Consider the following 27,645-nt stretch of genomic DNA (forward strand, 5'->3'; position numbering starts at 1 on the left):
CATGCCAGCTCTTGCTACAGTGACATTCCTGTACAAGGGGAGCCTTCACACATGAGCCACAAGCACAGCTAAAGCCTTCAGACAGCCTCACAAGTAAACAAACTCATTTCTAGGGATAACTAATGAAAATGCATTGCCAGGGCAGCACAGCTGCAAAGCTACTCCTGCCCTTCATCTTGATCTTGTGCTTGCCATCCAGCCATTAGCTGCTTGTTTTTGCTGGCAAGTACAGGAGGATGAAATGCAGCAACAAACCTTACTTTTCAATGAAATCAATACTTGAGTCAAAAGCATAACTCGCTTTTTTTCCCAATGAATCATTTTCTTATCAATTTATCCCACGTCATTCTGCTCAAATTTTCCATACATAAGTGTCACTTCAAATTCCTGATGTTCACGATGCTTCTGAAAGAGGAGCCGGAGTTAGAGGGAGTTTTTACAATGAATAAATTAAAGACAACTCAGACATTTGCAAATTTGTTGCAATATTGGCAAACTATTTTGAGGCAGAAATATGTGTGTATATATATTTATATTTTTTAAAACCTATGTGGTTTTTTTAATTATAAAAAAATTATTATTTTTTTTTTAGTATTGATCTCTTTTGCACAGGCTCACAGACCTTGAAAAGGAAAGGAAGAAATTTTTGGCTTAGCTAAAGCAAAATCATTTGCAATTCACAATGCTCCACCCTTCAGAGCCTCACTGACTTCCAGTCTTGCATCCTTTTAAATTGCTCAGCATTTCACTGAACCCTCATCCACATCACGAAGTTTTCAGACCATCCAGGTGGTGGGAAGCTGAGCCTTAGCTTCAGAGGCTCAGAATGCACTAACTTTACTGGGTAAAGTTCTTGGTGTACAGCCAAAACAATGCTTTCAGAAGGAGCTAAAGTGTACCCATTGCAAAAATGCTCTGGAAATAACAGGACAGGCGTATGTCCTGAATGCATTAGATGTACCGAACGTGCCTGCATTAGCTACAGGGCACTCGTAGTCCACATGCACTCCAGCATGTAGATGGAGACTTTCCTGCTCTGGACGTTCCAGGGAGGAATATGACAGCTCTCCACAAACAAAATAGCCACGCAACACTTACCCTACAGCTTCACACACACAGGCTTCTGGTACACACCAAGCTAGCAGCAGACCTTGAAAACTTCATCCTGAATGTCCCAAGGCTCCATGGAGGAACATCTTCTGTGGACCGTTCCTGGCTTTTGAGACTTTTGATCTTCTCAGAGTAAGGAAAGCGTGTGCAGTAGCTTATGAGGATCACAGCATCCTGAATCCTCTTCAAGCAGCCGCTTTTAACTATTCAAATAGCTCCATCAGGATGTAAATATTTTTCTTATTGCTTTTGTGGTACTTTGCTGTTTGCATCTGGCTCACCATGGCTCCACGCCTTCCCCTTCAGGACATTCGCCATTTGCTCTCCTTCTGAAGTGGGAGGAGGAAGAGAGATTTCTCAGGAGTTTAGGCACATTCCTCTCCTTCACCAGGCTTGTCTTTTGCCAGTTGTTTAGTCTCAGGCTGGGGTTAGAGCTCTGCAAAGTTTTATTGGGATCCAGGCTCTGGACCTGTCAGGGATTATCAAATAAATCTCCAAGAAAGTAAAGCCTCACTCTGTAAGTAGTTGTTCCAATGTTGGGCTTAAGCTCACAGCCAAAAACCTCTTGCTTTTCTTCCCCTGCATGGCCTCAGAAATCATAACAATTAGGTACTAATAGTTCAAAAGGACTTCAGAGAGCTCCAAGGAGGGTCAGCGCCAGCTGCTTGGGCTCTCATACCACTTGTCTCCACCAGGAGCCTCAGCTCCCATTACTCCCCAAGGGGTTTGCTCCAGCCTACTTTCCTGAGCAGCATCAATGACTTCTTCACACTTTCTAGCAAGCCAGAACCTCTCCTCTGGCTGAACCCAACTCCTGCTTCTTCTTCCTGGCATAGAGATGGAGCCACAGACTCTTCTTCTGCCCACAGATCTTTCAGATGTCTATTTCCTTCAAGCCTTGGGCCTGTGGGGAGGTGTGTGATGGCACCTCAGCTGTGAAGCACAGTCCCCACACTCCCATAAGCCCCAAAATGACAGAAGGGCTAGCCTTGATATGCAAACTTCCCACTGCACTAAATAGTGAGGGAAAGGGCAGTATAGTTTTGTAGAAGAGCTGGAAAAAAAAACCATGTCTCTCTGTTGAGAAAAGATCTATGATGCTACACATTTATCTACGGCCACGGATCCATCCATTATAGACATGAAGGAACATCAGCAAATACACACTCACCTGCATATTTGAGCAGTAAAAGTAAAGCTACTTCTTTAGATTTCTCTCTGTTAGTCAGGACCCCAACACCCATTACTTTTTTTGTCTTGTTTGCAAAAAGAGGATGACGCAAAAATGAAGTTTTCTCCATACAAATAAACCAATCCTTGGCCTTTTTCTCCGAGCTGCCCTTTCCCCCATTAGGATCTTCTCACTCAAAACCACAGTGACCAATCAACAAAGTAATCCAACACAGCTGCAGCCAGCCAACAAGCCCTACCTATGCATTTTCTTTTACTCTGCTGTATAAGAAAATAGAGAATTATCACATTTTAAGACAATGACATTGATTGGCTTGTGATTTCTGAACATAAAAAGGAAATCCAAGATTTTAGATGTGGGCTTAACAGGAAGCAAGTAAACAATAACATTTTTCCAGTTTTGAATGTTTTGTAAACTTGTGCAGCTCCTATAAAGAATTCCGTGGCAAAGACATGGTAGTCTGAACTTGCCCTCTCCTTCCTTGCTGTCACCAGGTAACATTGCTTTCAAAGCAAAATGAGAATCCCATCATTTCATCCTACTTTTGTACTTAAATTGTAGTCAGTGAGTCATCGGTTTGTCTCTGTTTGCATACATAGCTCTTTCTTTGCCTTTCATTTCAAAAAGCAAAGAATCTTAGCTACTAATACCAGCAGTAGTTCAACCCTCCATGGGAGCAGAAAGTCAATACAGTCATTGAAAGAGGAATGCAAGATTTTACCCTGCACAGCACATGTTTAACTAAATGTTCGCATCAACTGGGCAAATAGCATTTCACCAGTCATTAGCTATAGACAGACATTTGTAATTCCTTGTTGTCACCATATATATTCAGGTTGATTAGAAGATATTATTGTAAGATGATCACATGCTTACCCATTGATGCAAGCAGATGTCTGTGAGCTCGCCTAAAATGCCATAGAAGAACTGTTTCACTGCTAGATGCTGCTAAAGTTTCCATGCCAAGTTTCATTTTCATTGCCTATGACACTGAAGAACACGGTTTTGCCTTTAGAACTTACCGTTTGACACCAAATCATAGACATTGCTCAAACACTTCTCTTCCTTGGGAAGTGCAGTCCACAGGCTTTTCCTATCCGCCCTGTAGGGCACTGTTTGGAAAATAAAACTCTACCATAGCGAGTAAGATGAGAATACATTTATTAATTATAAAATATACAAGTGAACAACATCGGTTTGATACAATCCCATAAAAACAAGAGCAATTTGGTGACAGCTGCTGGACTTGCCTGGCTGTGGTTACACCAACGATGCTAATCGCAGGGTGCTGCAGCCCCTGCAGAGTTGTGCTCTGAGTGGTTCTGAGAAAAGGCATTATCTGAACATTGATACTCTTTCGTCTTCAAGGGAACATAATGCTGTAGAGAAGCAGTTTTCTGATAATGAGCGTGATTTAGGACTTTAATCCAGGAGGGCTTGGATTGTCCTTTATAGCCGAGCATAGCAAAACTCCCTGTAAAACAGACACAATGAGTGTAACCCCCTGGGTGGATCCGTTCACTTACTAGCAATACCGCATGAACATCATTGGAACTTCTTAGCCTTTTTTTTTTTCCCCCTTGGATTAAAATAATGGAACACTGAAAAGGCAAAAAGAATGATGAAAGAGGGAATAGGGCTTCCAAAGCTGTAACCTCACTGCGTCACAGATCTGCTGGTATTTCAATAAGCTAAGATGGGATCCCAGATGTGAGTTAGAGGGATGTTCTACTCTTTATTTTTTAACCATTGGTACTTTTTCATATTTGACTACATGAAAATGGTTAGGCATTTTGAATCCTTCTTTTATTAGTTTACATCACTTTCTTCCTGTTATGCATAAACTGTTCCCCATGTCAGCTCTGCTCTTGTCCTCTGCTGTCCCAAAGTACAAAGGCATTATGTGTTCTTTGATTTTAATAATAATGTCTTGTGTTTATATTATGCTTTTCATTGCAAAGACTCCCAAGGCTATTTGCAGATGGTTGGATCAAGACTATTCCCGTAAACACTTCTAATTTAAATAAGGTTTTGCAGAACCAGGCAACAAGACCCTAAATCCTGATCCCACTGGGGTCAAGAGGATTGCTTTGTGCATTATCCCTGGCAGCAGCAATACGTATTTGGGAGAAATACTCCAGCCTGCCCTGAACCACAGCCCCCCAGAGCGGACCACAGCGGCGGCTGAACACAGCCCTGCATGCAGTCGCTTTTGGAGCTGTGAAGTAGAATAGTGCACATACCTGAATCAGCAGGAGAAAGCTCATGAATCTGAACATGATTACCCAGACTGGAACTTAGGGCAGGCGTGCAGGTGATCACCCTTGCCCTTAAGAAAAGTAAAACAGGGGCAACGCGGCATCAGCCAACACGGCTTAATCCCACTGTCAGCCATCAGCACAATGACCCTGACTTCTCAAGTGAAGCAGCAGAGCAAGGAAACGGCCCTTGATGGGGACTTGTGGTGGCCCTGTGTACTCCTTTGTGTGCTGCAGGGGCAGAGGACCCGAGCTCCCAAAAATGACCTGGAATGGCTGCATCCAAGCGAGCAGTGCAGGTGTGCCAGGGAACTAAGTTTGACAAAGTAAACAAAAAACAGTCCTTTTTAATCAAGAAATTCCTTTCAAAAGTATTCAGGGCTTTGATGAAAGAATGAAGCAATGAAGTTCCAGGACAAAGAAATAGCAAAAAAAAAAAAGAAAACCTCAAATTTTTTGCTTTTGAAAGGATGAAAGATAAAACAGCTTCTCAGGAATCAAACATGCACCAAAGTGAAGTACTGTCTCTGCTGTAAAGATTATGCTGTTCTCTTCCTGGAACAGTCACAGCAATAAGCTTTGAAAGTAAATTTCAATAAAGCAAAAGCAACAACAACAACAACAAAAAAAAAAAAGGAGCTGAAAATACAACCAATTCTGCATCTGATTTCTGCTTAAGAGGTTGCAGGTGGAATCTGACTCAAGCTAGCTAGTTATTTTCCTAATTTCCTCATCGCTTGAGTCATTTGTCCAAACCTGGACTTCAACAGCCCCGTTTTCTAATAGGAAACCTAGCACAATGAAGGCAGTATGTAGCTGGCAGCTATGTGCACACTGAGCTTCCACAAGCAGTTCCCTCAAATCCATCAGAAACAGAATTCAGGCTGAAAGCTGTTCTGCCAGGAACGAGTGCTGCTTAAAGGCACCGCAGTGAAGAGGTGCCTACAAACATCTTACTATGAAGAGAACAGTCTTTGGAATGGAATAGAGCATCAATCAGGATCTGGCCAGTGTCATCTGCAATGGTTTTCCTACGTTCTTTCTCACTTCTTTGCAAATACAGTGAAAATATTTCTAAACGAATGCTCTAAGGGTATAAAAATCTGTGATCCAAAATGACTTGAATTTTCTGGACCAATGATACTGATGGATTTTTTACAGCAATTCAAGGTAAAACTGTAAGTAAGAACTTCACAAGTCTGGTGCTTCACCTTTCTTTCATCCAAGAAAATAAAAAATATTTACCTTCTCTGTGGAAGATAATAGGCTTTGCCGAACCTAACCTTGTAAAAACAGACATTTCAGAGCTCCACACCTTGTCTCCAATATCTCTAGAGCACACAAGAACAAGTGATCTGAAAAGAAGGACAGTAATTACTGCACGACTGCAAAATATTACCCTTGTTAAGAATCTGCGAGACCAATTAAGAAAAGGACTTGATTGCTTAGTTTTAAGAACATACTTAAATCCCTGTGATTTCAGTCACATGTAAGCTTACAGTTCTGAGACTCTTTAGCCATCTATGCACTGAAAAGCTGCTTTAAAGTCAAGCGTTTGCCTGGCTGCAATCCTCACAGATGTGCTTTCAAGTCCTCAGTGAATTGTACCTGCAATGAATTACAGGCACAACTGGTTGCATTTAGCTGAATGTCCAGCTTGCAAAAGTATGCAAGAAAATCAATACAAATGTACAGTCATCACGTGCATATTTGTCACTTTGTGCACATTTTATACATGTACATACTCGTGTGCAGAAGTAAAGATGGAATAACTCTGCAGTGTTCTAATCTTTGGTCATGAGCTGCTCAGAAATGTCTTTGGACTGAAAGTCTGTTTTCTGGTTATTTGACCTGCTTCTGCCAGCAGCCAAGAATTTATCTATAAATCTCTGTTGTTCCATGTTTATGTGGCGACACATAAAACCACAAGGAATGTGGAACAGACACAAACAGAGATGATCCAGACCACTGCCAGGACACACTGAAGGTAACAGGCACGCAGGTCTGTTCATCGGCTCGTCCAAAGAAAAGTCCTACTGGAAAATCTGGCACACCTATGATTTTCATCTGTCAGAAGAGGTAAAAACAATCATTAAGGGTAAACAGAAACCAACCCATTTCAGAAATGGAAAACTGAATCATCAACTGCCAGGAAACTGCTGGACCTTGGGATGTGTACACAGGACTGCAAATGTCATTGCAAGGACCTTATCTACTCCATATTGGAAAAATGGATTGTTCATTTAGAAGGAATTGACAGTTTTCTAGAAAATCTCTTTCTGCTCTAATCTGTGCAATCCTGAGAGAGAGACAGTCCTTCTCTTATTATCTGAGTGATATTCAGGATTTGTACGTATTCAGTCTTTGCCAGATTCCTTCAGAGCACAGGTTCAGATATGAAAGTAGCTCATTTTTCTTTCTTTGTCTATCAGCCACAGGCTTCTACACAAGCTGGGCTTTCAGCACTTTGCTTACCTCTCTTTTATTAATGTTTGAACATAATCAGTTATTGAATCGGTCACATTTTCCCCAGCAACTGTGTCAAAGTGCCGCCTACTCACAACTGCTCCTGAACATGCATCTAGCACCACGAAGAACACCCCAGGGCTATTGAACAGGAGCGTCGTGTCATTTATCTGCAACAAAACACAGAAGTAAGTTTTATGGAGGCAGGCAGTGAGTGATGTGGAGGTTCAGGCTATGCTCCCATTTTTCCATAAGGAAGGCATTACAAGCGAGGAAAATATCTGGTGTTTACAGCCTTTAGTTTTCCGTATGTAATTAGTGCAGATGAAGTGGTATCACTGATAGACCATCAGGGAAGGAGGAAGAAAAGCCATTCGTTCTGAGTAGCACTGGGAAGCCCATTGGGGTACCAAAAACATGAAAAATGAGGTCATCGGCATATTTTGTGTGTTAAAAAAAATACATTTGGGAAGCCAAAAATACTGGGAGTAAAATGCTTAGTTCAGCCTTAACACAGATTCTTCTCATGTGGGTGAAATGACTGTCACTTGGCATGGCAGATTTGACCAAAGAGCAGGACAGAAGTGCTAAGACAGCAATGCTGGGATAGAAGCCACATGTGGACATTTTTTTTTTGCTCCCCTGGAAATGTCAATATAGCAAGATCTCAAAAACAAACTCATTTTTGGTAGTGCCATCCCTGGGCCTCGAGGGAGTTTAGCACACGTGCCTCCTACTCCCCTCGCTTCCTGCAGCAGGGGCTCCTTCTGCAAGTTACAGCTTCCAGGATGTGCCACAATCTCTGCTTTTGGCAAGACAAAGGCTCTCAGAGATGTAACAGGGGGTCAGGCAGAGCGAGGAGGAGGCATTTGTCAGCACTTAATATAACTCCGCGGCATGTGAACCTGGGCAGCATCCTTGCTGACGTGATTTCAGTCACACTTCTCCATCCAAGCAGAGGTGTAAGGCATGTGCAGGGATAACCTGACAGCTCCAACTCCTTCAGACGTGAAATGCAGTTATTTTTATCTTTTAGAGCAGTGCCAGAGAAAGTCAGAAAAACAAGCTTGTTTTTTTCCCTTCATCCTTTGTAAGCACTGCTTTCTGATGTGCTCTTCTTCCCACATCCTCTATATTAGAGTGGTGGTGTTAATTCTTCTTCTGAGGTGATAAAAAGCCTTTTTTCCCCTTTAGGGCTCAAATCCTCATCTGAATAGAATACGAACTCCCTGTGATTAGAATGGAGCTAATTGTAAAGGAGAACAATGCACTCCTGTCTTCCAGGGGAACTTCCCATTTCCTTCTGCCTAAGTTCAGCAAGGTTTTGCAATAACTTACCTTGCAGATAAAGTTTCTCCCTGTTTAATCACCATTTCAAATGTAGCAAAGCACATACCTTAATGAATGCAGATGTCAAGTGGTTCTGTATGTCTGCCTTGCTGAGGGACTGGATCTGGATTCTTACATACTTGACTGAGGGCGTGCTGGTGATAGCAAGCTGCAATTACATGGAGACAGAGCCTCAAAAAACTGGTAGGCTAACTGGTTTTCATCAGCAGAATGACACCAAGCACCAGTGCTCACAGTTGGAAAGCTTGAAGAACATAGTTTTTCAAACTATGGCCCTGATTCACAAGTGCTTGCTGTTAAGACAACATTTACCAAAGAATTGTGGCAGTGGAGGTTGGTATGGACCTGTGATGGTCACTCTGCCTCTGAATAAGAAGTTGAATATAAGTTTCATATATCCTGCCTGATTATAACCGAGGTGCGGATTTGTATGAGCCTGAAATAATACTACAGGATTTACAGAATTGTAAATGAAAAGAGAACCTAAGTCTGATTTTCCAATCATTCTTATTAACCAGAATTACTTCCCAGTCTGAAATTCAACAGCAATACTGCACTTTGGAATTCAAAGCTAATCCAGTCTGAGCTCTCTGAAGTGTTCTTTTATGCTTGTTTGAAAGAAAAAGAAAAAAAAAAAAGGGGTGGGAAAAAAGATGCTGTGACTGTGCATTCACCTGCTTCCAGTTGGGCGATTTCTTTGAGGTTATCTTTGAAGCGTGGTACAGAAAACTGCAGAAATTTAGTGCAAAATCCTTCCCTCCACATGTCACACAGTGCCAGATTCACAAGCGGCTGTTCCCTACTGACACATACGTGCTGCACGACCTCAGGTGCTGTAGGAGGGGCGCTCTTACCTGTGGGGCCCCACAAGCCCTGCATGGCACTGCCTGGTGCTGGGACACGGGGCGCTGCGGGGCAGCTGGCCTCTGCAAAAAGGGGTTGGGGGCACAGCTCCAGGACCCCCCCGGGTACATCTGCGCCATGATTTTGATACGTTCACAGCCTTGCTGGGAGCAGTAACTGTGCCCTTGCCGAGCTTCGTGGGCCTGCAGGTGGACAAATAGGTACCTACAAATGAGAGCAAACATACTGATCAGAGTCATGAAGTGTTTAAGGGAAAAGCTGAATAGAGGGAGGGTCTTTGCATGCTAAATTCTATTATCCCTCCCATTTTGCAACACCACTGAAGAACCCTTAGAGTGGTGTAATACAGCACACCTGCAACTTGTACATTCAAAACAGGTCTGCAAGGACATAAGTAAAGCCTCCCTCTCAACCCAGCATGATGAGACGTGCAGGACTCTCAGCCCGTACACCCAAGCCAACTTCCTTCATTGGGCAAGCATTGTGGAGTATGCATCACCTCCAGCACCAGCCGCAGCTGCATCCTGCTAGATGCTCATGCTGTTTTGTGCAGAAGGAAACAGGCTTGCTTAGAAATACTGGCATCGTCCCCTTTGGCTCCTGCATCTCACGGCCCTGGCCTACAGGCACAGCTTAGCCCTAGGCATGCATGACAAAACTTCTAAGGCAGCCAGATCTTCTGGCCCTTGGAGTTCATTTTTTCCTAGCTGTTCAAGTGTGTTTTCAATTGCGTCCATTCTGCAATTCAGGCAGAGGAAATTACATAAACAGCTCAGCTAAGCTTCAGGATCAAAAAGATGCATGAGCTGTAAAGGTTTTCTTGTTTTGTTTTTGCTTTTTTTCTATTTCTTTAAAAACTAAATATTTGTTTCTATTTGTCTGGAAGAAAGAATGAGTAAGCTTGGTTCCTCTCCAAGGATCCAGCATGTGGGGTTAAAAAAAGAAGGGGAAACATCCCACTCATTATTAAATAAAGTCTACAAAACAACAACAGGAAAAGAAAAAAGCCAGTCCCCCAACTTTTGTACTCTGAGAGGTTAAAAATAGCACTGCTGAATTAAACAGAATGAAAAGGCTGATACTGCCAGAATTAAGTTGGGTTATGTCCATTAATATGCACGTACCAGGTCCAGACGGTTGCTGGCAGACAATGGTTCTGCCTCTACAGACCCACACGTGTAACAATTTTCCCTTGCTTTTCAGTAGTAAACAACCTTTTTTTTTTTTTTTTAAACAGAATTTGGGCAACAGTTAACCCCTCCTCTCCAAAAAAAAAAAAAAAAAAAAAAAAGAGAGAAAAGGAAAAAAAAGGAAAGGGGGATTGACTAGTAAACTGTTATTTCACAATTCCTATCATAAAAGAGACCTGGCTATCACCAAGAAACCTGGTTAGCAGGGAAAACATTCTGGGATTTGATTGCTCATGTGTTATGGTTGAAAGAATAAACACATCACATCTTATTTTCAAGTTTGGCATTTGTGGGTTGATTTCTAAAGTAGCTGCTTAGTCAGGTGAAACATCATGGTTAGACCACTGAACAATTTTTTCCTTCCCAACTTTTTTTGCAAATAGGGAAACATGGTTTCGTAAGATATTTACTTAAGTAAAGGTGTTCTGGATTCCTCTAAAGACAGTGCATGACCTCTAGGACTCTCTTCTTGCCTTCAAAATAAGAGATGCACTATGGTCAACCTTTCCTCATGGGAATATGAAGAAGTTGAAATTTCCCAAACTATCTTGCTGCTTGGTGCTTGACTGAAGTAGGCCTAATCTAGGTTATACCGTCCCATACCTCTGCTTTGACCTGAAATCAATGAAAAGACCATGCAAGATGGATGAGACTGAACTTTAACTATGAGATAGGGAAAGGAAGAAGCAGGACCGGAATGAGAAGAACCCCAGAGGTTTGCTGCCTGTTCACTGGAGGTCTCTCATGGGCTCACCCCAACGCTCTGTCAAAGTAGAAGAGCTGCTCGCCGGTCCCATTGAGAACACTGTCACGGGAAGGAGCCATGAGGTAATGCTTTATGCTGTGCACCATCCCTGTCCGTCGCTGGTAGATGTCTTTCACCACGTGGAAGATGGTGTTCCTGGGATAGCAGAGGGCAATGTGCAGCCAGTCTCCTCTGTCATAAAAAGGAGGAAAGAGAGAAAATTTGCTTAAGGGCTTGAATGCGGGAGAGATGCTCTCCAGCCAAGAGCACAATCTTCAGGGGAAAACAAATAAATGTATTTTGAGGTTTTCTTCCTCCTTTAACCAGAAAAAAATACACCCAAATCCTCTGTGCCAGAGAAAATCAGTTTTTTTTTTCCCTTTGTCTGGAAACAACGTCTGTTTATACAAAGGTCTGATCCAGAGACCCAAGTTGACCTCAAAGGACTTTGAGTCAGGTGCCAGGATGGCATAAAAGAAGAGATTTTCTCTTCCTTGCTCATAGGACCAAGGAACAATCAGTCACATACCTGCTCACAACTCCAGAGGCTGCCAGGGCTCAGTTTAGTTCATCTGGAGCTGCTGCAGGAGAGGGAACCAGCACTGAGCATTTCACCAGGGGCACTGGTCTAGGAATCAGAAAGTAATCTCTGACTTGAACCAGAGCCACAGCCTGAAGAGATCTGCTTCCTCCACTTTAGGGCAAAGTTTATGATCAGGCTTTCCATTAAAATCTCCCTCTCCCCTGCTCTTTCTTCAGTGTCAGTTTAAAACAACTAAAGGTAAAGTTAAATGGTCTTTTAACACTTGACCACCACAGTGTTAGCATGCATATTTGCAACTAATTGTCCCTATGGCTTTCTTTGTGCTGTGACCTTCGTTGTCACCTCACAGAGAGAAAATCTGCCTCAAAACTCCATTTTTTTCTTTCTGCTTGGAGAAAGATGCAGTCACAGCACAGTTCAGATGCTGATGGCTACAGTCTTTCCCAAAACCAAAGACCCTTCCTGACTGCAGGGTGCACTAGTACCGGGAAAAGCAGAATGTCCTAGATGTTTACACTTTAAAAGAAAAACTGAATAACAAGACTATTTGTGTAATTGTTTTTTTCTTCTCCAGCCTCTGAAGTGGCTCAGTGCACCGCATGCAGGTACCTGACCAATTACTGTGGTTTGCTTTCCTTCTATTTCCAAAACCACCAAGGCTGTAAATGTAATTACCTGGCTTCCTGGTTAAAATGTGAAAATACTAATTTGGCCTGAAGGCAGACAGTTACCACCATCACCAGCTGCCTTTCAGGGCCCTGTGAAGCTGAGGAAGGCAAAGTTTCTCTGCTAAGAAGATCTGCCACTCATCCTGGTCTGTAAAGTACTGAGGAGTGCAAACAACAAAATCTGGGAGCCTGCATGCCTAGACTTTTACTTTGCATTAGATGTGGACTATATAATAGCAAAGCTGCTTCAGACATTTTCTGGCTTTCTCGTTAGAGCAGAACAAAACTACAGTACTGAAGAAGGGACAGGCTGTTCTAGAATAATAAATCAAAGCCATGCACAAAGACCCATCAGCTTATGCCAGATACTGCCCTCTAGATTTTAACCAACTCCAGCTGTGTCATAACATAGGACAGCTAGAAAATGGATATATTTTCAGATGATTTGGCCTTTGACTAGAGGAAATGAAAGAAATGCACCAGAGCCATGTTAGTGGGATATTTCTGGGATGGAGTCCCAAGACATTTGGCTGTTTCATAAGGGTAATTTGCATTGCATTAGCACATTTCATCCCCTGAAGACACTACCAAAAAAAATGGCCTTGTCATCTCCTTCAGATGTTGGGAACCAGCCTTGGTGCCATGTTGTGCTGACTGCCACCTCCCCAGGGAACAGAAAAGGCACCAGGGAAGGAAATTGGAGTTGGTGAAAAAAAAGAAAGAAAATCATGAAAAAACCACAGCTGTGACTGTCTTGAGTCACTGGGGTACTTGGGAATCTGAGTGCAATGAGAGCCTGTTGTGCACGTGAGCAGGCTGAACCAAACTCTGAAATAAACTGTATCACAATTGAGAAGATCAAATGGAAGGCACCTACCTGGGAGTTTGTGAAAGAAGAGAAGGAAATAAATGCGTTCCCACAACGAAGGTCTTGGGAAGAGATGTGAGAAGGGAAGGTATTTAAGGTTATCCTTTAAGTAAATGTTGGAAAGAATAAGGTGTTTATTTTCAATTTAATTTCATAGTATTTTAACAGCTTCCTATTTAGTTCTTTACTTTGGTTTTGGCTCTTCGGCTTGTACAGAAGCTGCTGTAAACTCTCCCAAATGCCTGGTTGTACAGCTGTGCACAACAAAAGCAAAGCACAGAGTATTGCTGTGGGACGCCCTCAGGACATGGGTGAAATGTCTTTTTCTCCATTGCCAAAAGTGAATGAGAAATGCAACGTCAGGCTAGAAGAGGCAGTCAGGCATGAGATGTCTTGGACACTGCGCTCAAAAGAAAGCAAATGTGCATGTGCCTCCCTCAGCCACAGCACTGGCCACAGAGACCTCCTGGCTGGCTCTCCAGTGCAGGAAGCCTGTCTTTCTTTCAGGGTGGTCAATGAATTATGACTCCTCCTTTATTTCTCTGCTTCAAACTCTCCAATCTGTCGTATTTTCTCACTGCTACTTTGAGGTGAAGATTGGCAGGCAGAATCAGAAACATTTGAGCTAGTAATATCCTGTAGGGCAGAAGCCCTTGTTCTGCTGCAGTGGTTGCCTTCTTATCAGCTGGGATCCTTGCAGGTGTCCTGAGGACGTGCTCTGCACTAGCAAGAAGAAATGCCTGTTTGGGAAAGGACATTTCCCATCACATGCACAAAGATCAGCAGAAAGAAGTCATTTAAAATTTGAGGGACAGAAATCATACTACTGATACAGAAAATGCTGTCTGATGTAGCAATGCATTGGACTTTTCTTCTACTTTCATTCTTATGGGAATCTTGCAAGAAAAACAAATAAAAATACACTCAGATGGAAAGTCTGACTTTGAAATTAGCTATTGGTATAAATGAAAGGCAGATAGACACGTGTAGGAAACTAACTTGAGATATTTAGGATGCTTTCATCACAGAACTATGTAAGCATGTTCATAATTTTTTAGTGATAAAGTTCAGTTCATTTTAAAAGCAAGGAACAGTATTTTTTTTTCATTCCTGTTTTTAATCAAGTTAGTGTTTTCCTGTTGTTTTCACAAAAAAAAAAACAAAAACAAAACACCAACCCCACACAAAAGACCTTTAAAAGGGGAAAGCTAAATATGCAGTAGCACAGCATCATTAACAAGTTCTAACAGTTTCAGATGCTACTTGGAAGGTTTCTGAGCTTACACCAAGATCTATCAAACTCAGCACTTCTGCCCCTCTGTTACTGTCCTTCAATGATCCCCACAGCACATTTCATGTGAGTTTATGAATGTGTCTATCCTGTTTACTTCCTCTTGGAAATGGCTGGGTAGAACTAGCCCAAGAAGCCATTTTCTTTTCACCTGAATTTTGCCATTTTGCAGTTCTGGCTCTTTCAAAACATGGGGCAAAGTGCTAAAAAATATGTGTGCTCTGGCATTGGGCAGGTTTTTGGGATAAGTGAAAGCAAAAAAGGATGAGGGAAAACAGCAGGTGAGAGGTTTCCTGTTCTTGGACGTATGGTCAATACAGATCTCCATGTACACACATACATACCTCTGTTACAACCTCAGAACAGCCCCCATAATTAAATCCCAAACTCCCACTCAGGGAAACAAGACTGAACAGGCAAAGGAGGGGAGACTTCTGAGAGTGGTGGAATGTGAGTCACACAAGTTTGAGATGAGATTTGGCTGCAGTAAACATTGAAAGAGCACATGTCTGTGACTCTCACTGCCTGGGAGAGGACAAACGAACACTTGTTCACTGGTGACCATGTCCTGTGACTGTGTCAGATGGAGTATCAATACTGAGCATATGGGTAGGATCTAGTGCTGGTGTTGGAGGTTATGCTGTACATCATTGCTGGCTGTATTTTGGCTCAGGGATCCCCTCAGTTATTCTGAAAAATGGCTCCACCATGTCTATTGGCATGGTGTGTCACGTAACTGATGACCATGGACGTGCACAGTCCAAATCCTGATCTCACTGATGACAATCTGGTGTGAGCCAATGAGGGCATGCAATAGAGTACAACTGAAAATTACTTATTTTTTCCTCAGGCATGAAAAAACAAGAGACTTCCATCCAGTGATTCAGCCTCCCACAACTGTTATTACTCTTATTTAAAACAAACCCTCTGACATTTTGGTCAGCTCTACATGCGCTGAGAAAAATGGGAGTTCAAAATTTTCCTGTTCATAATATGGGAGCCAAGCAAAAATTCTCACAGGCTGCTTCTGCATGTTTGCCTCTCACAGGATGAATTTTGAACTTCAGAAGGCAAAACCAGCAAAGTCACCACTCAGTCTCCAACCCTTCACAAGAACAAATAATAGAAGGTCTGTGTTCCTTTATCTCAGTCATGATACTGATATTTTTCCTCTCAATCTCACAACAGCCTGCCCAGCACCCAGTTGAATCTCCTCGACACAAAATCCGTATACAGGACACCACCTCCTAAACCAGCATCACGGGTGGGAAAAATGGACTGGGAAATACCCATGGACCAGCACCCTGGCTTGCTGCAGCCATCTGAGGACTTGTTAGTGCTAGACTGCTCTTGTCCATTCACTGAAACTGTCAGCTCTCCTTGTTAATCCTGTCCAAGAAAAAAAACATAGAGAACAGAAAACAGCAAGGGCTGCTGACAGGAGGCAAAGACAGGGCTTTAGGATCACTCACACGTGGCAATGCCAGCATCCAGTTTGGCCTGGCCATACTGAAATGGTTCAATCTGCAACCCAGTGTTCTGGCAAATGTTTCAGCCTCTTTCTAGTTGTTTTTTTCCTTAAATGTTTAAAGGCTTTCACCCACTTGTTGTCCTGTGGGTAATTTAAGCGATTGAAACCGACAGAAGGGAATTCAACTGATTTCTGCGTTGTGTGGATGATTAACTCTGAATTACAGATGTTATCAGGAGGAACAAGCTATGAAACCCAAGCAGCACTTTAGTTATTATTATTGGAAATAGTGCTGGTGTTACTTATAATTCTGGATCTGGATCTGGGAGATCGAGGTTGGCACTCATGTTACGTACAAGTAACAAGTAGTCACAGCCTTAAATTGTTAGCCGCACTTTGAAACACTAATTTCATCTTCCTATCCACTTGTCAACCTGCAAATCACAAGGAAAAGCACATTTGGAACTAATCTGAAAAAGGAACAGTTTAGGAAATATCCATGAACCGGGCAAATCTGAAGCAAGTATGTTCTAGCCTTGTCTCATTATCTTTGTTTTCCTAAAAAACCCTATCATCGCTAAAGAATTTAATCACAAAAATGACAAGTAGCTGAAAGTATGAATCAGACTGGCAATGAATAAGAAGCCATAGGGAAAACACCCATCTACACAGCCCTGAAAAAAGACAAATATAACCAGTCCCCTGGAGTTTCAGTGCAGACATGGGCTGTGTAAGTTGTCTGCCTGCAGTGAAACCTCCACCTTTGAATGGATGACAGCATCTTGGAAACTACACATCACGCAGAGCCTCAGGTCCCCACGCTTTTTAATCCAAAATTTAGACACAAGCTCATTCCAGCCTCCTGAATTTCGATAATTAGATTATTTGCTTGTGAACACGATAACAAGCCATAGTGCAGAATGTCAGCCTAGCAAACACAGGGATATCACCATGCACCTGTGTCATCCCTGCACAAATACCACAGCAAGGGAAAGGCTGGACATGTGCCCAAGCACACACATGAACATCTGCTCTTTCATTTGCTCTTGACAAGAGATTTGGCTCTTTGCTGCCAAATAAATCTTAGGAAAAGCTCTCATAAGGATCCAAGTCCTGCAACAAGGCACGAAATGTGAGTGTTACAAGACTCATTGTACCTCTCCAGGGGACACTGAGAGGGTGCTGGTAAAGGCAACATGGGGAAAGTTCCTTGAACTTTTCCCTGGGGCCAGCATTGGCTAGGGCAGCTGGGCAGCCCTGTACTAACCCTAACCCTGCTTGCAGCACTGTTGCAGTTCACCTATAAAAAAGTGATACCTCCTTTGTACCTGCTCACATCTTCCTGAAATGTCAAATCACAGCAGAGAGCCCTAATAAGGAAAAACTCTTCCTTCTGAGTCTTAGCAGACCAAGTATAGAGATATTTGCCTGTGCTCATAAAAAACAAGGAATGTTTAATTTAATTGCCTATACTTTTCATCCTGCTTCAACAACACAACTCATTACACTATACTGCAGACATGGGCTTTGGAGAGATTTAATTCTTATCTTTAGATTAGCTGATAACACAAATAAGCCTGGCTGATTTATCGAACAGCAATGTGCCTTTGATAATAGTATTTGCTTTAGCCTCTTCTTTGATTGGAGAATTTGCACACACACACAAAGCCTGTGTCATTAAATGGAGGACTTTGTTTGTGACTTTTCCTACCCTATGAAGAGCCAGTCCTCTTACTGTTTTCCAGCACCTGAAAGGAGGCACTTACTTGCAAGCAAATAATGTTCTCCAGGCGCTCCTCCTGCCATACCAGCCTCACCCTCCTCTCTTAACAATCCTGACGCTCTCCGCAGGCCTTTGTGCTTCTAGAAATAGACAGCAGTTTTGAGCACAGCCCTCAACTCAACAGCTGGTTCCCATTTTTCTATGAAGCACAAGAACAGAGAAAACACAAAAGCAGCTCTGAGGAGGTGGGTATTGCTCCTGAAAGAAGATGAAACTCATGAAGGAGAAGTTTGAGGCCACTGTTCATGAAGCTCTCACACTTTGTGCTTGAAAATCTACAAGTACTCTAAACATGTCTTGAATCCGTGCACAGAAGACACACGTACTGCAGCAACCCATCACGTGCCACTGCAGAAAGAAGTTGTCCTCCTTCACTGAGCAAATAGTTGAGCAGTTCCTGGACTCCCCAGGCTGGACACACAGGTGCAGAAAGCAGCACTGCCACTTTCAGCTGAACCTTGTGAGTGCATCCCTACCACCTGCCCACACCAGGAATCTTGGTGTTCCAGTCTTTTAGTAAACATTTAAACTGGAATTGTTTTCATCAGCTCTTTTTACAGCACTTCAGAAACACTGAAAATGTTAATGGCACAAATATCCAACATCAGCTGCATGCCTGAACTCCAAAGAGGTCCAAATCGTGGTACACATCCTTCCTGTCAAATTCCTTATTTCCCCTCTGACCTTCCTTCAGCCTGCACAGAAAGTCCTTCCAGAAGCATGAGGGCTATCTAGCTGTGAAGGCAGCATCCTGGATGTACCTATCCATCATTTTACAGTGACAAGTCTAAAAATAGTTCGGTTGTTTGGTAAAGCTATGTCTGAAATTAATGATTGCAAAGTTTCACTAGTAAAATTCCTCAAACATATTTTCTTTTGCATCACATATGTTTTCCACGGATATAACTATGTTAAGAGCTCATTTTTGGCAGATTATTCAGTATTTTAGAATGCAAAAGAACAGTCAGCAAAGAGCCATTTGAAACAGGCAAAAGCTTTCCCTCTTTTTCTGGATCTTCTGCCTCTGATTACTCTGCTTCACAATTTGTGATTTCTTCCTTTCAAAAAAATGATTAGAAACACTGTTTAACAAATGTCATACTTGGAACTGCTTAAGTAGGCATTTGATTTCCTTCAAGCTCCTAAACCTTGTTTTTTACTTCACTTCTTCCATGGGAATGGCTTCTACCTATGTTGTTGCATGAAGTATGGACATTTCACCATTGCTGTTCCATTACCCTTAAGACATACAGTAGTGACATGATTTCATTCTCAACTATTTCTTTGCAAGATGCTTTAAATCATAGAATCACCTCACCATTTAGGTTGGAAAAGAACTATAAGATCACTAACCATCAAACTAACACAACCACATCCACCACTAAGCCTCAGGGAGGTAGTGACTCCACCACCTCCATGGGCAGCCTATTCCAACCTCTAACCACCATCTCTATGAAGAGGATTCTTCCAGATATCCAATGGAAACCTCCCCTAGAGCAACTTGAGGCCATTTCTTTGCATCCTATCTTATGTCATCTGAAAAAAGAGCCTGACACCTCCTCACTGCAGGAGTTATCCTCTTTTCAGGAAGCTGTAGGGAGCAGTGATGTTCTCCCTCAGCCTTCTCTATTCTGGAATAAATAGCCCCAGTTACTACTCCTACTACCCAGTGAGTTACCCCTCATAACACTTGTTTTCTAATCCCTTCACCATGGTCAGTGCTCTCTTCTAATTCCTTTCTATTAAGTCAGTATCTTGTAGTGGAATTAAGTAAAATTAGAAAGTAAAATTACATTTTTTTCCTTATTATGATATATTTCCCTCCTTTCGTTTTTCAAAGCACACACCTTGCCAGCTGTTTCTGAATCAGAAAAGTCTACAAACCTTTGCCCCATTCAAATAACTTAATTGGTTTCACACAAGACAAAGAGAACCTCAAACACATTGTGGTTATCAATAGTAAAAGTTAGGTAAGTTGCTGCTTGAACAAGGGCTAAACTTAAAGCTGAATTCTATCAAACACACAATGCTGCCTTAAGATTTGAATTTGTGATTGAAGACCAAGTACTTGCCAAAGCTTTGGCATGTGATTGGGTAACCATTGTATATTGATGCAGAAGGCTTAACTCTTAATTGCAAGGAAATAGCTAATTATTTAAAGACAGATAATAATTACAAAACAGCTTATCCATGAGTGACTAATGGGTTTTGCACTTCCTTAAAGTGCATGAAGTTACATTAACACAGAAAAGAGTGTTTTAGTTCTAGTCATCCCTCTGTGACAGGAATGTCCAAGCAGTGATTGTCCAGGGACTTGGTCATGATCCTACAGCCATTTAATCTTTAAATTCAAAGAGGACCCATTACACATCACTTACCAAAAGTGGGGATATACAAAGAGGGAACATTGTCTTTGGACACGAGGCTTTGGAAATGAGGCTTCATGACTGGAAATACAAATAGGGTTTTCCCCAAATTTCTTGAGCTTCAATGTTCACATTTTTTCAAGCTTTTACCAAAACTTTCCTAAACTAAAACTATGGCAGTGACACCCTGCTCGAGAAGCAGACAACAGGTGTAGGGTTTGGTGGATAATACGGGACAGACTTGGAAATCCTCCCCATTTACCAATGGTACATGTTTCTCCATGTCCTCTGTGCATCTGACTTTTTCTGTGTCAATTATTTAATGTCTACTTTGCAAATATGAGCCTTCACGTGGCTTTGTTGCTTGCAGTCATGTATAATGTGGCCCTTTTCCTGTACTGCCTTGTTATCAGTAAACTGAGGAGCCACGGAAACTGCAGAGCCCAAGACAATGGCCAGAGAATTTTTTGGTGTGGTTCTCATCTCTTGCAGCAGTTCTTCCCAGCCATGGCAACATACATCACAGTTAAACCAAATGGATTAGAGGATTCTCCTAGAAGTTATACCATTGCAAAACACAAGTAATTTCACTAAAGTAAGAGGTACGCTGGTCCTGAACCATGACTGGAAACCATGAAAGAAATTATATAAAATGAAATAGATTGCAAGGGGAAAAGGCAGGTCTAAATTGGCTGTGCCTTGCTTTTACAGAACACTAGATGAGATGGAAGAAACATGGAAAATAAATAGAGCACAGCCTACAATTTTGTTGTACTGAATCCTAAAGTTTTAAAATGCTATCAAGAAAGAAACAGTGATTGCAGTGCTATTTGGATTACAGAAGATGCAATGCTCTGTGCACATTCTGATGGACTTCTGTGATGACTTCTGCATTTTATATATATGGGAAATAAATTATGTGCAACTAGTACAAACAAACGAACGAGAGCCAGGGCTCTTCTGGAGGGATTTCAGGGACAGCAGGCCAGGACTTACTTGGATTCTGTTTCAAAACTTACTGGAAAGAGAAACAGCTCTGTACATCAAAAGTGTTGGAATAACGAAAAAGCAGAGGCAATTCTTTGCATTGGTAAGTGCCAGTCATTAACACCTCACTTTGGTGCTCTCACAAATTGCTAAAACATTCGAAGGGTCAGTTGCAAAGAACCCAGGAAAATCGCATAACACCAGAACTTTTAAAACAGAACGTTTTCTAACAACATAGGGCAGTACCTGTTGAAGTTGATTGGGTACAGGATGATATCCTCAGGCGCTCTGCCATCCCACTGGATGATGTAAGCCTGCTCCAGCATGACGACCGGCTGGTATTGCTGGTACGGCGCTCCTCTGTTCACGCCTTGCAACTGCAAGGGGTGGGAGTGGTATGCTGCTCTGGCAATGGATAAGGTCAGATTCTCAGGGCGCCTGGCCTGAATATAAAGCTGAGGGTAAAAGGAAAATGACAAACACGTCCATTAAAATAGCCAGGCTCAGCTGTAACATGTGCATTTGATCACTGTTGCCTGTAAATGGGTTTGCCAATGAAGAGCGCAGAACAGTCGGAAAATGACTGAAACATTTCCAGTTCAAATGAAAAGGTAAAACAGAAATAGCATCTGCAGCTGTTTGAGGGGACACCGTGAAGTGAGATATGAACTGTACAACACCATGGAAATGTTAACTGTTCAGATTCTCAAGGGAGAAGGTTGATCAATGAAATATCACAAAGTGACTGTTTCTTATGAATTCGAATCACTACACTTTAAAAACAGTCTTATTCCATTGAAAATACAGAAAAGTCTTAAGCAGTTTCCTCCTGGCTTTGAATCAGGTCCAGTTACCTAATGGAATCCACACCTTCATCTTCAAGAAGCAGAAAAAGCTTAAATTTGGGGGGCTAAAATTCAACTTCTCGATTCTGTGGTCATACAGACCAAATGCAACATTGTACATGCTACAACTAGAGCTCTTCTGTTTGGGGACCAACAGATGCCCTTTGTTTTCAACACCTATGCTTTTTCTGTTCTTCTTTGATTCAAATGAAGGCCAATTCGTGTGGCAGACGTTATCTTTAAGGTTCAATGCATGATGTTCACCTGCTTCCCCCTGTGTGAAATACTAGCACAGAAGGAGGACACACAGCTAGTCATACAAATTGGTTTCAGCACTGTGTGTGATGTAGCACACAGCTTGTCACACTCCCTGAAAGGTTCCAAATGCACTGACAGCAGCTGAAAACAACTGTAATCCTTCTTCCTCCACTCTTCTATAATGGAGAATAATGCTATTTGCATCAAAAATAAGAATGTCTTCTAATAATACACGAACACATTCAGCACAATTATTTTTAAACTCAGTTTCTGTCTTCCAGCAGATTTTAACACTGCAGACAAAATTAGGAGAGGGTGACACAAGGTCCATCAGGATATTCTCCTCTCAACACAAGACTTTGCGAGCCTGACCTCTCCTATCTCCATATCAGCTTCTTATTCCTTTTCTTGTCTACACAGATTAAAAGCTCTGCAAAACAGATCGTCTTCCACTAGTTTATATATAGGATCCATTAGAAGTATATTGTAATACTAATGATAAGACATCCTTAAAATACAATAGGAATTGCTTTGCTGACTCCAAAGTGCAATGAAGAAGCAAATATTCCCATGACATTTGGTTTGTCTTTTATTCACAGCATGTCACAGCATGACGAGTGACAGATTCCCATTACTTCCTCCTTGGAACATAATGCCTTAGCTACTGCAAAATTCATCTGACAGAAAACAGAGGTGATGCGTCCGGCATGAGTGTTATTTAACCTGAAGAAATACATTTGTGACTGAATTTAAACAGGAAATGTCTCAAGAAATTTAAGAAAGTGTTTAATTAAAGCTGCAAGTTTTCTGGTTGCTAATTCAGTTCCTTGGTTCATTGTTGTGTTCAGAAGAACCTTTGCACTTGTACCTGCTCCTGGCATTGTGTTTATGCTCCACAGCACCTCCAAAACATGGGTCATTTCAGCTTAGCCATCCTCCACCCCTGTACTAAGCATCTTCATGCTGAATGCTTGAGTGAAAAAAATTGGGATTCGTGTAAAAAAACAATGTGGAAGTGGTAATGGATGTTCCTTGGATATTCAGTCCATTCCTCCTTTCACTCCAGTGCAACCCTGCCTGTGGCACTTCAGTGATGAAGTGGAATCCACACAGATCCTTGGAGATTAAAGTTGATCCCAGAACCATATTAAACACTTGATTTTCTTGATGGCTGAAACCATGGATCAGTTTGCTCCAAACAATATCTGAGCAGCAGCCCATTTGCTCACTCTTCATAGATTGAGGAAGAGTAATTTGTGGGTTTTTTTTTTTTTACAGTCTGATAAAAGACTTTTTTTATCTATGAAACCAAGGAGGAAAACCTATTTTCCCTTCACATTAAAACCATAATTGTGAAGTCGATTAAGTGCAGTGCAATAACCTACATTTCGATCCCATTTGTCCCCAGCCTGATGGGGTAGTTCTGGGGTCAGGGTAGGTGGTCAGAAAGGTCCCTTCAGACCTGAAATCTCATGAATGTATTAATCACTTTCAATCAGAACAGCATTTTGTGATAAAGAACAGTGGGAATGAACACTGAAAGTGCAAAGTAATATCTCACTTGTGTCTTTCTGGATAAGACACAACCATTTCTGTCCTATCTCTGTAAACTGATGTTATGATGTTATTTCCTTCAAATATTTGTATCCAACAAACACAGAACATTAAGGTGGCATCTGCAGTGCACTTGCTACCCAATTAAATGCAACAATAGCTGAGATGCCTCCTGCACAGCTCTCCAATCACAGTCTTGTTGGTTTAGTCCTCCTTATACTCACAGGTACACAGAAAGTAGCACCCCACATTTCCCATTTATCCCCTCCTCTGGGCAGGAGAACGAGGAAGAGGAGGAGGAGGAGCAATTACAAGCTAATGGAGTAGGAGAAGCAGAGCTAGCTAAACATTATAAAATGGATCCTGCTACTTGTCTGGATGGTTTAATGGACATAGTTGTCATTTTAGCTTCTTAACATTTCATGCTAAAAAGATTTGTCAGATTTCCCTGTGCTTACATGGCAGTTCTCCCAAGTAGACTGTGAAACTGAGAAGATAAGTTCCTTTAAAATTCATGGGAATCTGCTGTTCAACTGGATAGCCAGCAAGAAGATAAACAAAATGCAAAGCAGTGGAACAGAAAATCTTCATTGCTGAGAGAAAGTTTGGTGGTGTTTTGCTTTCTTTGACATTGCTTTTGTCCTGCTGTGCTGTCAGTTGTAAAACTGGGGTAAAATGTCTTTAAAATGAGAAACTTGAAACACATCTACTCTTCTACTTCTTCAGTTGTTCAGAAAAGGATCATTCCTCTGGGGAACAGTTTTTCTCTATGAACTTCTAAGTGAAGACTACAAAATTATTTCATAAAGAAGTAGTATTTTTTCTTCCTATTATACATATCAGGACCAATTTTAGCCCTAGAAATAACAGCAGCTTTGCTGACATCAGCAGCACTATCTTTATTTTCCACTGCTGTATATCAGAGATCAAAACTGGACCTCCATCCAAATCTGGAGGGCATTAGCTGAAAAATAGTTTGCAAGATTTCCTTCTTCCCAGTCTGTGTGATGCTCCTCAAACACCACACATTGGGATTGTATAGTTTTGTCTGGGCATGGAAAAGTACCATTGCTATCTACTGCATCTCTGGTTTGCTTTAGTTGTAGAATTGTCATTGCCAAACCCACTACCAGCTGAACACACATGACTTACAGGTGCGTGGTCACCGTAATTGCAAACACTGCAAAAGCAGAGCTAATAGAAGTGGAACAATTTCTATTTCAACTGACCATGGCAAGGTAGTGATTGGCTGGAAGGAACTGATTAAAAGAAAAAAAAAAAAAAAAAAAATCAAAAGAATTACCTAAAATGTTTAAAAGTAGCAAAGAATTAATTTTGTTAACTCAAAAATGACACTAATTTTGCTAAGCAGCAGCCTTACAACCATCTAACATCTTTTTAAGCTACTAAAGGAAAATAGCATCTACTGCCAAAAAACTCAGCCTATTTTAAAAAAGGACCTGTCCCAAAAAAAGAAAAGTTTCACAATCTGTCCTGAGTTGCTCTGAAGTCTGCAAGCAAGTGGTAAGCACACAGCTTCAACTGCCCACTGGGAGCTAAGGCACTTCTTTTACTATGCATGTAGAAAACAGAAATGGTTTCGGAATCTCATTCACATTTTCCACAAGCAGCATAAGTGTTGAGATGTCTCCAGGTCAATGCATTTGGAAATCTCACTCACCTACATGGAGATAACTGAGGGATGGACCTCTCCCTACATTTTTCTTTTATTATCAATCTCTGCTGCAGTTGTAAATCAGGTTGATGGGATACCAAGGACCTCAATGCCCTCCTGACAGAGACAGGGTGACTCACAGAAATCCCCAGAAGCTATGGTGCTGCCAGGTCTTCCAGTTTCCTTGTCAATCTCCTTCTGTCTGATGCTCTTCCCTAGAGCCTCACTTTATATTACATGAGTGTTTTAGCTGTCATTAAAAATAAAATGTTTGTCTTGTTAGGACAATACCAACCTTACAGGCTTCAGGATCAAAAGGGAAGGACAAAGAGGCCTGATAGTTCCTGCCTGTGTAAATCTTGTGACCTTAAGCTGGTCCCATAGCCCTTTTTTGGCAGAGCAAGGCAATGCTGAAGCCAAAGTACAAGGCATTTCTTAGACTTCCCACTACAGGAAGCTCCCAGACGCTACATGAGGAAGATGCACGGTGCAGAAAGAGCCATGAACCAGCCATGGGAAGTCAGGTGGGAACGTCAGCCCAAGTTGCCAGACTAAAACATCTTCAGAAAAGTGTGTCTCCAGGATTTTGTGGAGCTAGGAACACTGCCAGAGGAATGGGTTTTCCCCTTTCTGGGCAAATTTTGTCCAGAAGAAGAGCAGAAAAGTAAATGGAAGGAACCAGAAAAGAATTAACTGAACTCTAGGCATTTTGCTCAGGAAGGATTTAGATGTAATGTTAGCTGAAGGACTTGGGTCTTGTTTTTCCATGCCAAGTAGCCCTTCCCTAGTCTATCTTGGGCCCATTTCAGCTGCAATGTAATGTCACTGTTTCCTTGAACTGAAAGGAAATTTTCACCTGCTTACACTAGGGAAGAATAAAGGTTCTTGTGTACCAGGGCTACAAGAGGAGGAAAAGAAAAACATATTTTGTAATAGCACTACCAAGATCAAAGCAAAACATCTTTCTCCTTAGTTGGATCCAACCTTTTAAGCTTTTGCTCTGAAATACAACACCCAGAACTCAGCTCACAAACAAATCATCCACTTTTAAAGATGCTGAGAACCAAGGTCGAGCTGAAGTCTTCCATCAGATATGTCCTCCACATTAAATCAAACTCCGTTCCACGGGACCAATTTCTTCTGCACTGCACGCACATACATTTCCCTACCCAAAACCCATAAAGTTAATGTGAACTTCACTTATCCTGCTGGATGCTGATTAGATGAAAAATGCTGGTAACAGATCCCAGAGAAGCAAATGTTTACGCTTGCCTAAACCTAGCCAAGGAAATTTTCTATGGTGGAAAAACAGTCTCACCATGTAGAGTGCCATAGTTGGGAAAGTATTAATAGACATAAAAATATAAATGCCTACTTGTTTACAATTCTGAGTTTAACTGTTAGGTTGCCAGAGCCTGGAATATTATTTCCTTAGAGGCACAGAGGAAAATACAAGTGCCAAGCACAAAAACCCTTCTTCGGTGGGGCTGTCTCTTAAGAGCTCAATCCTGTTTCCACCTAGTCAATAGCAAACCAGAGGACACAAATCCAGTGTCTAGACACTTTAAAAGCAACTCCTGATAAAGCAAAACAGTAAAACTATACCCAAGGTATTATTCTCCTGTTATCTTTTTGAGTGTTCAATGGGTTTCACTCCACCACCTCAAACAGAGTATTTGGGGACTCCCACCCAACACACGCAGTGACACTGCATGCAGCACCTCCTTACCTGTGCATATCTACCAGTGCACATCACCCCATTCCAGCGGGGGACGGTGACGCAGCCGGGATGACGGAGCAGGTAGTTGTCTGCTCTGCCTACAAAGGTGTTGGAATATCCCGTCACGGAGCCATCCAGATCATGGAAGACAGACATTTTGTCACCGTCATTATCATTGTTTCCAAACCACTGGCCCGCTCTGCCAAAAAACACTTTCAGTCCAACCTACAGGAGACAGTGAGGAGACAAACCGTAAGGGCTTGAACTTGCAGTGTTTTAACAGCCAAGAGAGTGATACATCTAAGACTAGATAGCATTATCATTTGAGCAAGAATTTTGCTTGGCTATTCCACTTAGACTTCTGGCGACATTGGTTTTCACGCTTCAATTGCAGGAAACATTTTTGTAAGAATTAGACTTTGAATTGTACCCACAAAACC

The 27,645-nt window shown here is 41.9% G+C and overlaps 2 protein-coding genes across 6 annotated transcripts in view; both read right to left on the reverse strand.

Moving 5' to 3' along the window:
- LOC122182421 (cell migration inducing hyaluronidase 1) overlaps positions 1-27,645 on the reverse strand; it is a 101,840-nt gene that overhangs the window by 54,245 nt on the left and 19,950 nt on the right. The gene's annotated exons all lie outside the window — the stretch shown is intronic.
- The window catches only part of LOC122182422 (cell surface hyaluronidase-like), a 46,452-nt gene continuing 22,253 nt past the window's right edge, over positions 3,447-27,645 (reverse strand). The window contains exons 16-23 of one of the 4 annotated variants that reach the window (XM_042875687.1): positions 27,215-27,430; positions 21,400-21,608; positions 11,185-11,367; positions 9,231-9,444; positions 8,423-8,524; positions 7,036-7,196; positions 5,806-5,915; positions 3,447-3,776 (exon numbers count right to left, since the gene is read on the reverse strand). In XM_042875687.1, coding sequence (XP_042731621.1) covers positions 3,577-3,776; positions 5,806-5,915; positions 7,036-7,196; positions 8,423-8,524; positions 9,231-9,444; positions 11,185-11,367; positions 21,400-21,608; positions 27,215-27,430 — 1,395 coding nt within the window. In that variant the 3' untranslated portion in view covers positions 3,447-3,576. Of the gene's footprint in view, positions 5,916-7,035; positions 7,197-8,422; positions 8,525-9,230; positions 9,445-11,184; positions 11,368-21,399; positions 21,609-27,214; positions 27,431-27,645 lie in introns of all 4 variants that reach the window. The other 3 variants (XM_042875688.1, XR_006179795.1, XM_042875689.1) reach the window with 3 other exon arrangements.

The sequence above is a fragment of the Lagopus leucura genome, unplaced genomic scaffold (assembly GCF_019238085.1).
Source record: "Lagopus leucura isolate 7727_CA_CO unplaced genomic scaffold, USGS_WTPT01 Super-Scaffold_100015, whole genome shotgun sequence".
In the NCBI taxonomy this organism is placed as follows: domain Eukaryota; kingdom Metazoa; phylum Chordata; class Aves; order Galliformes; family Phasianidae; genus Lagopus; species Lagopus leucura.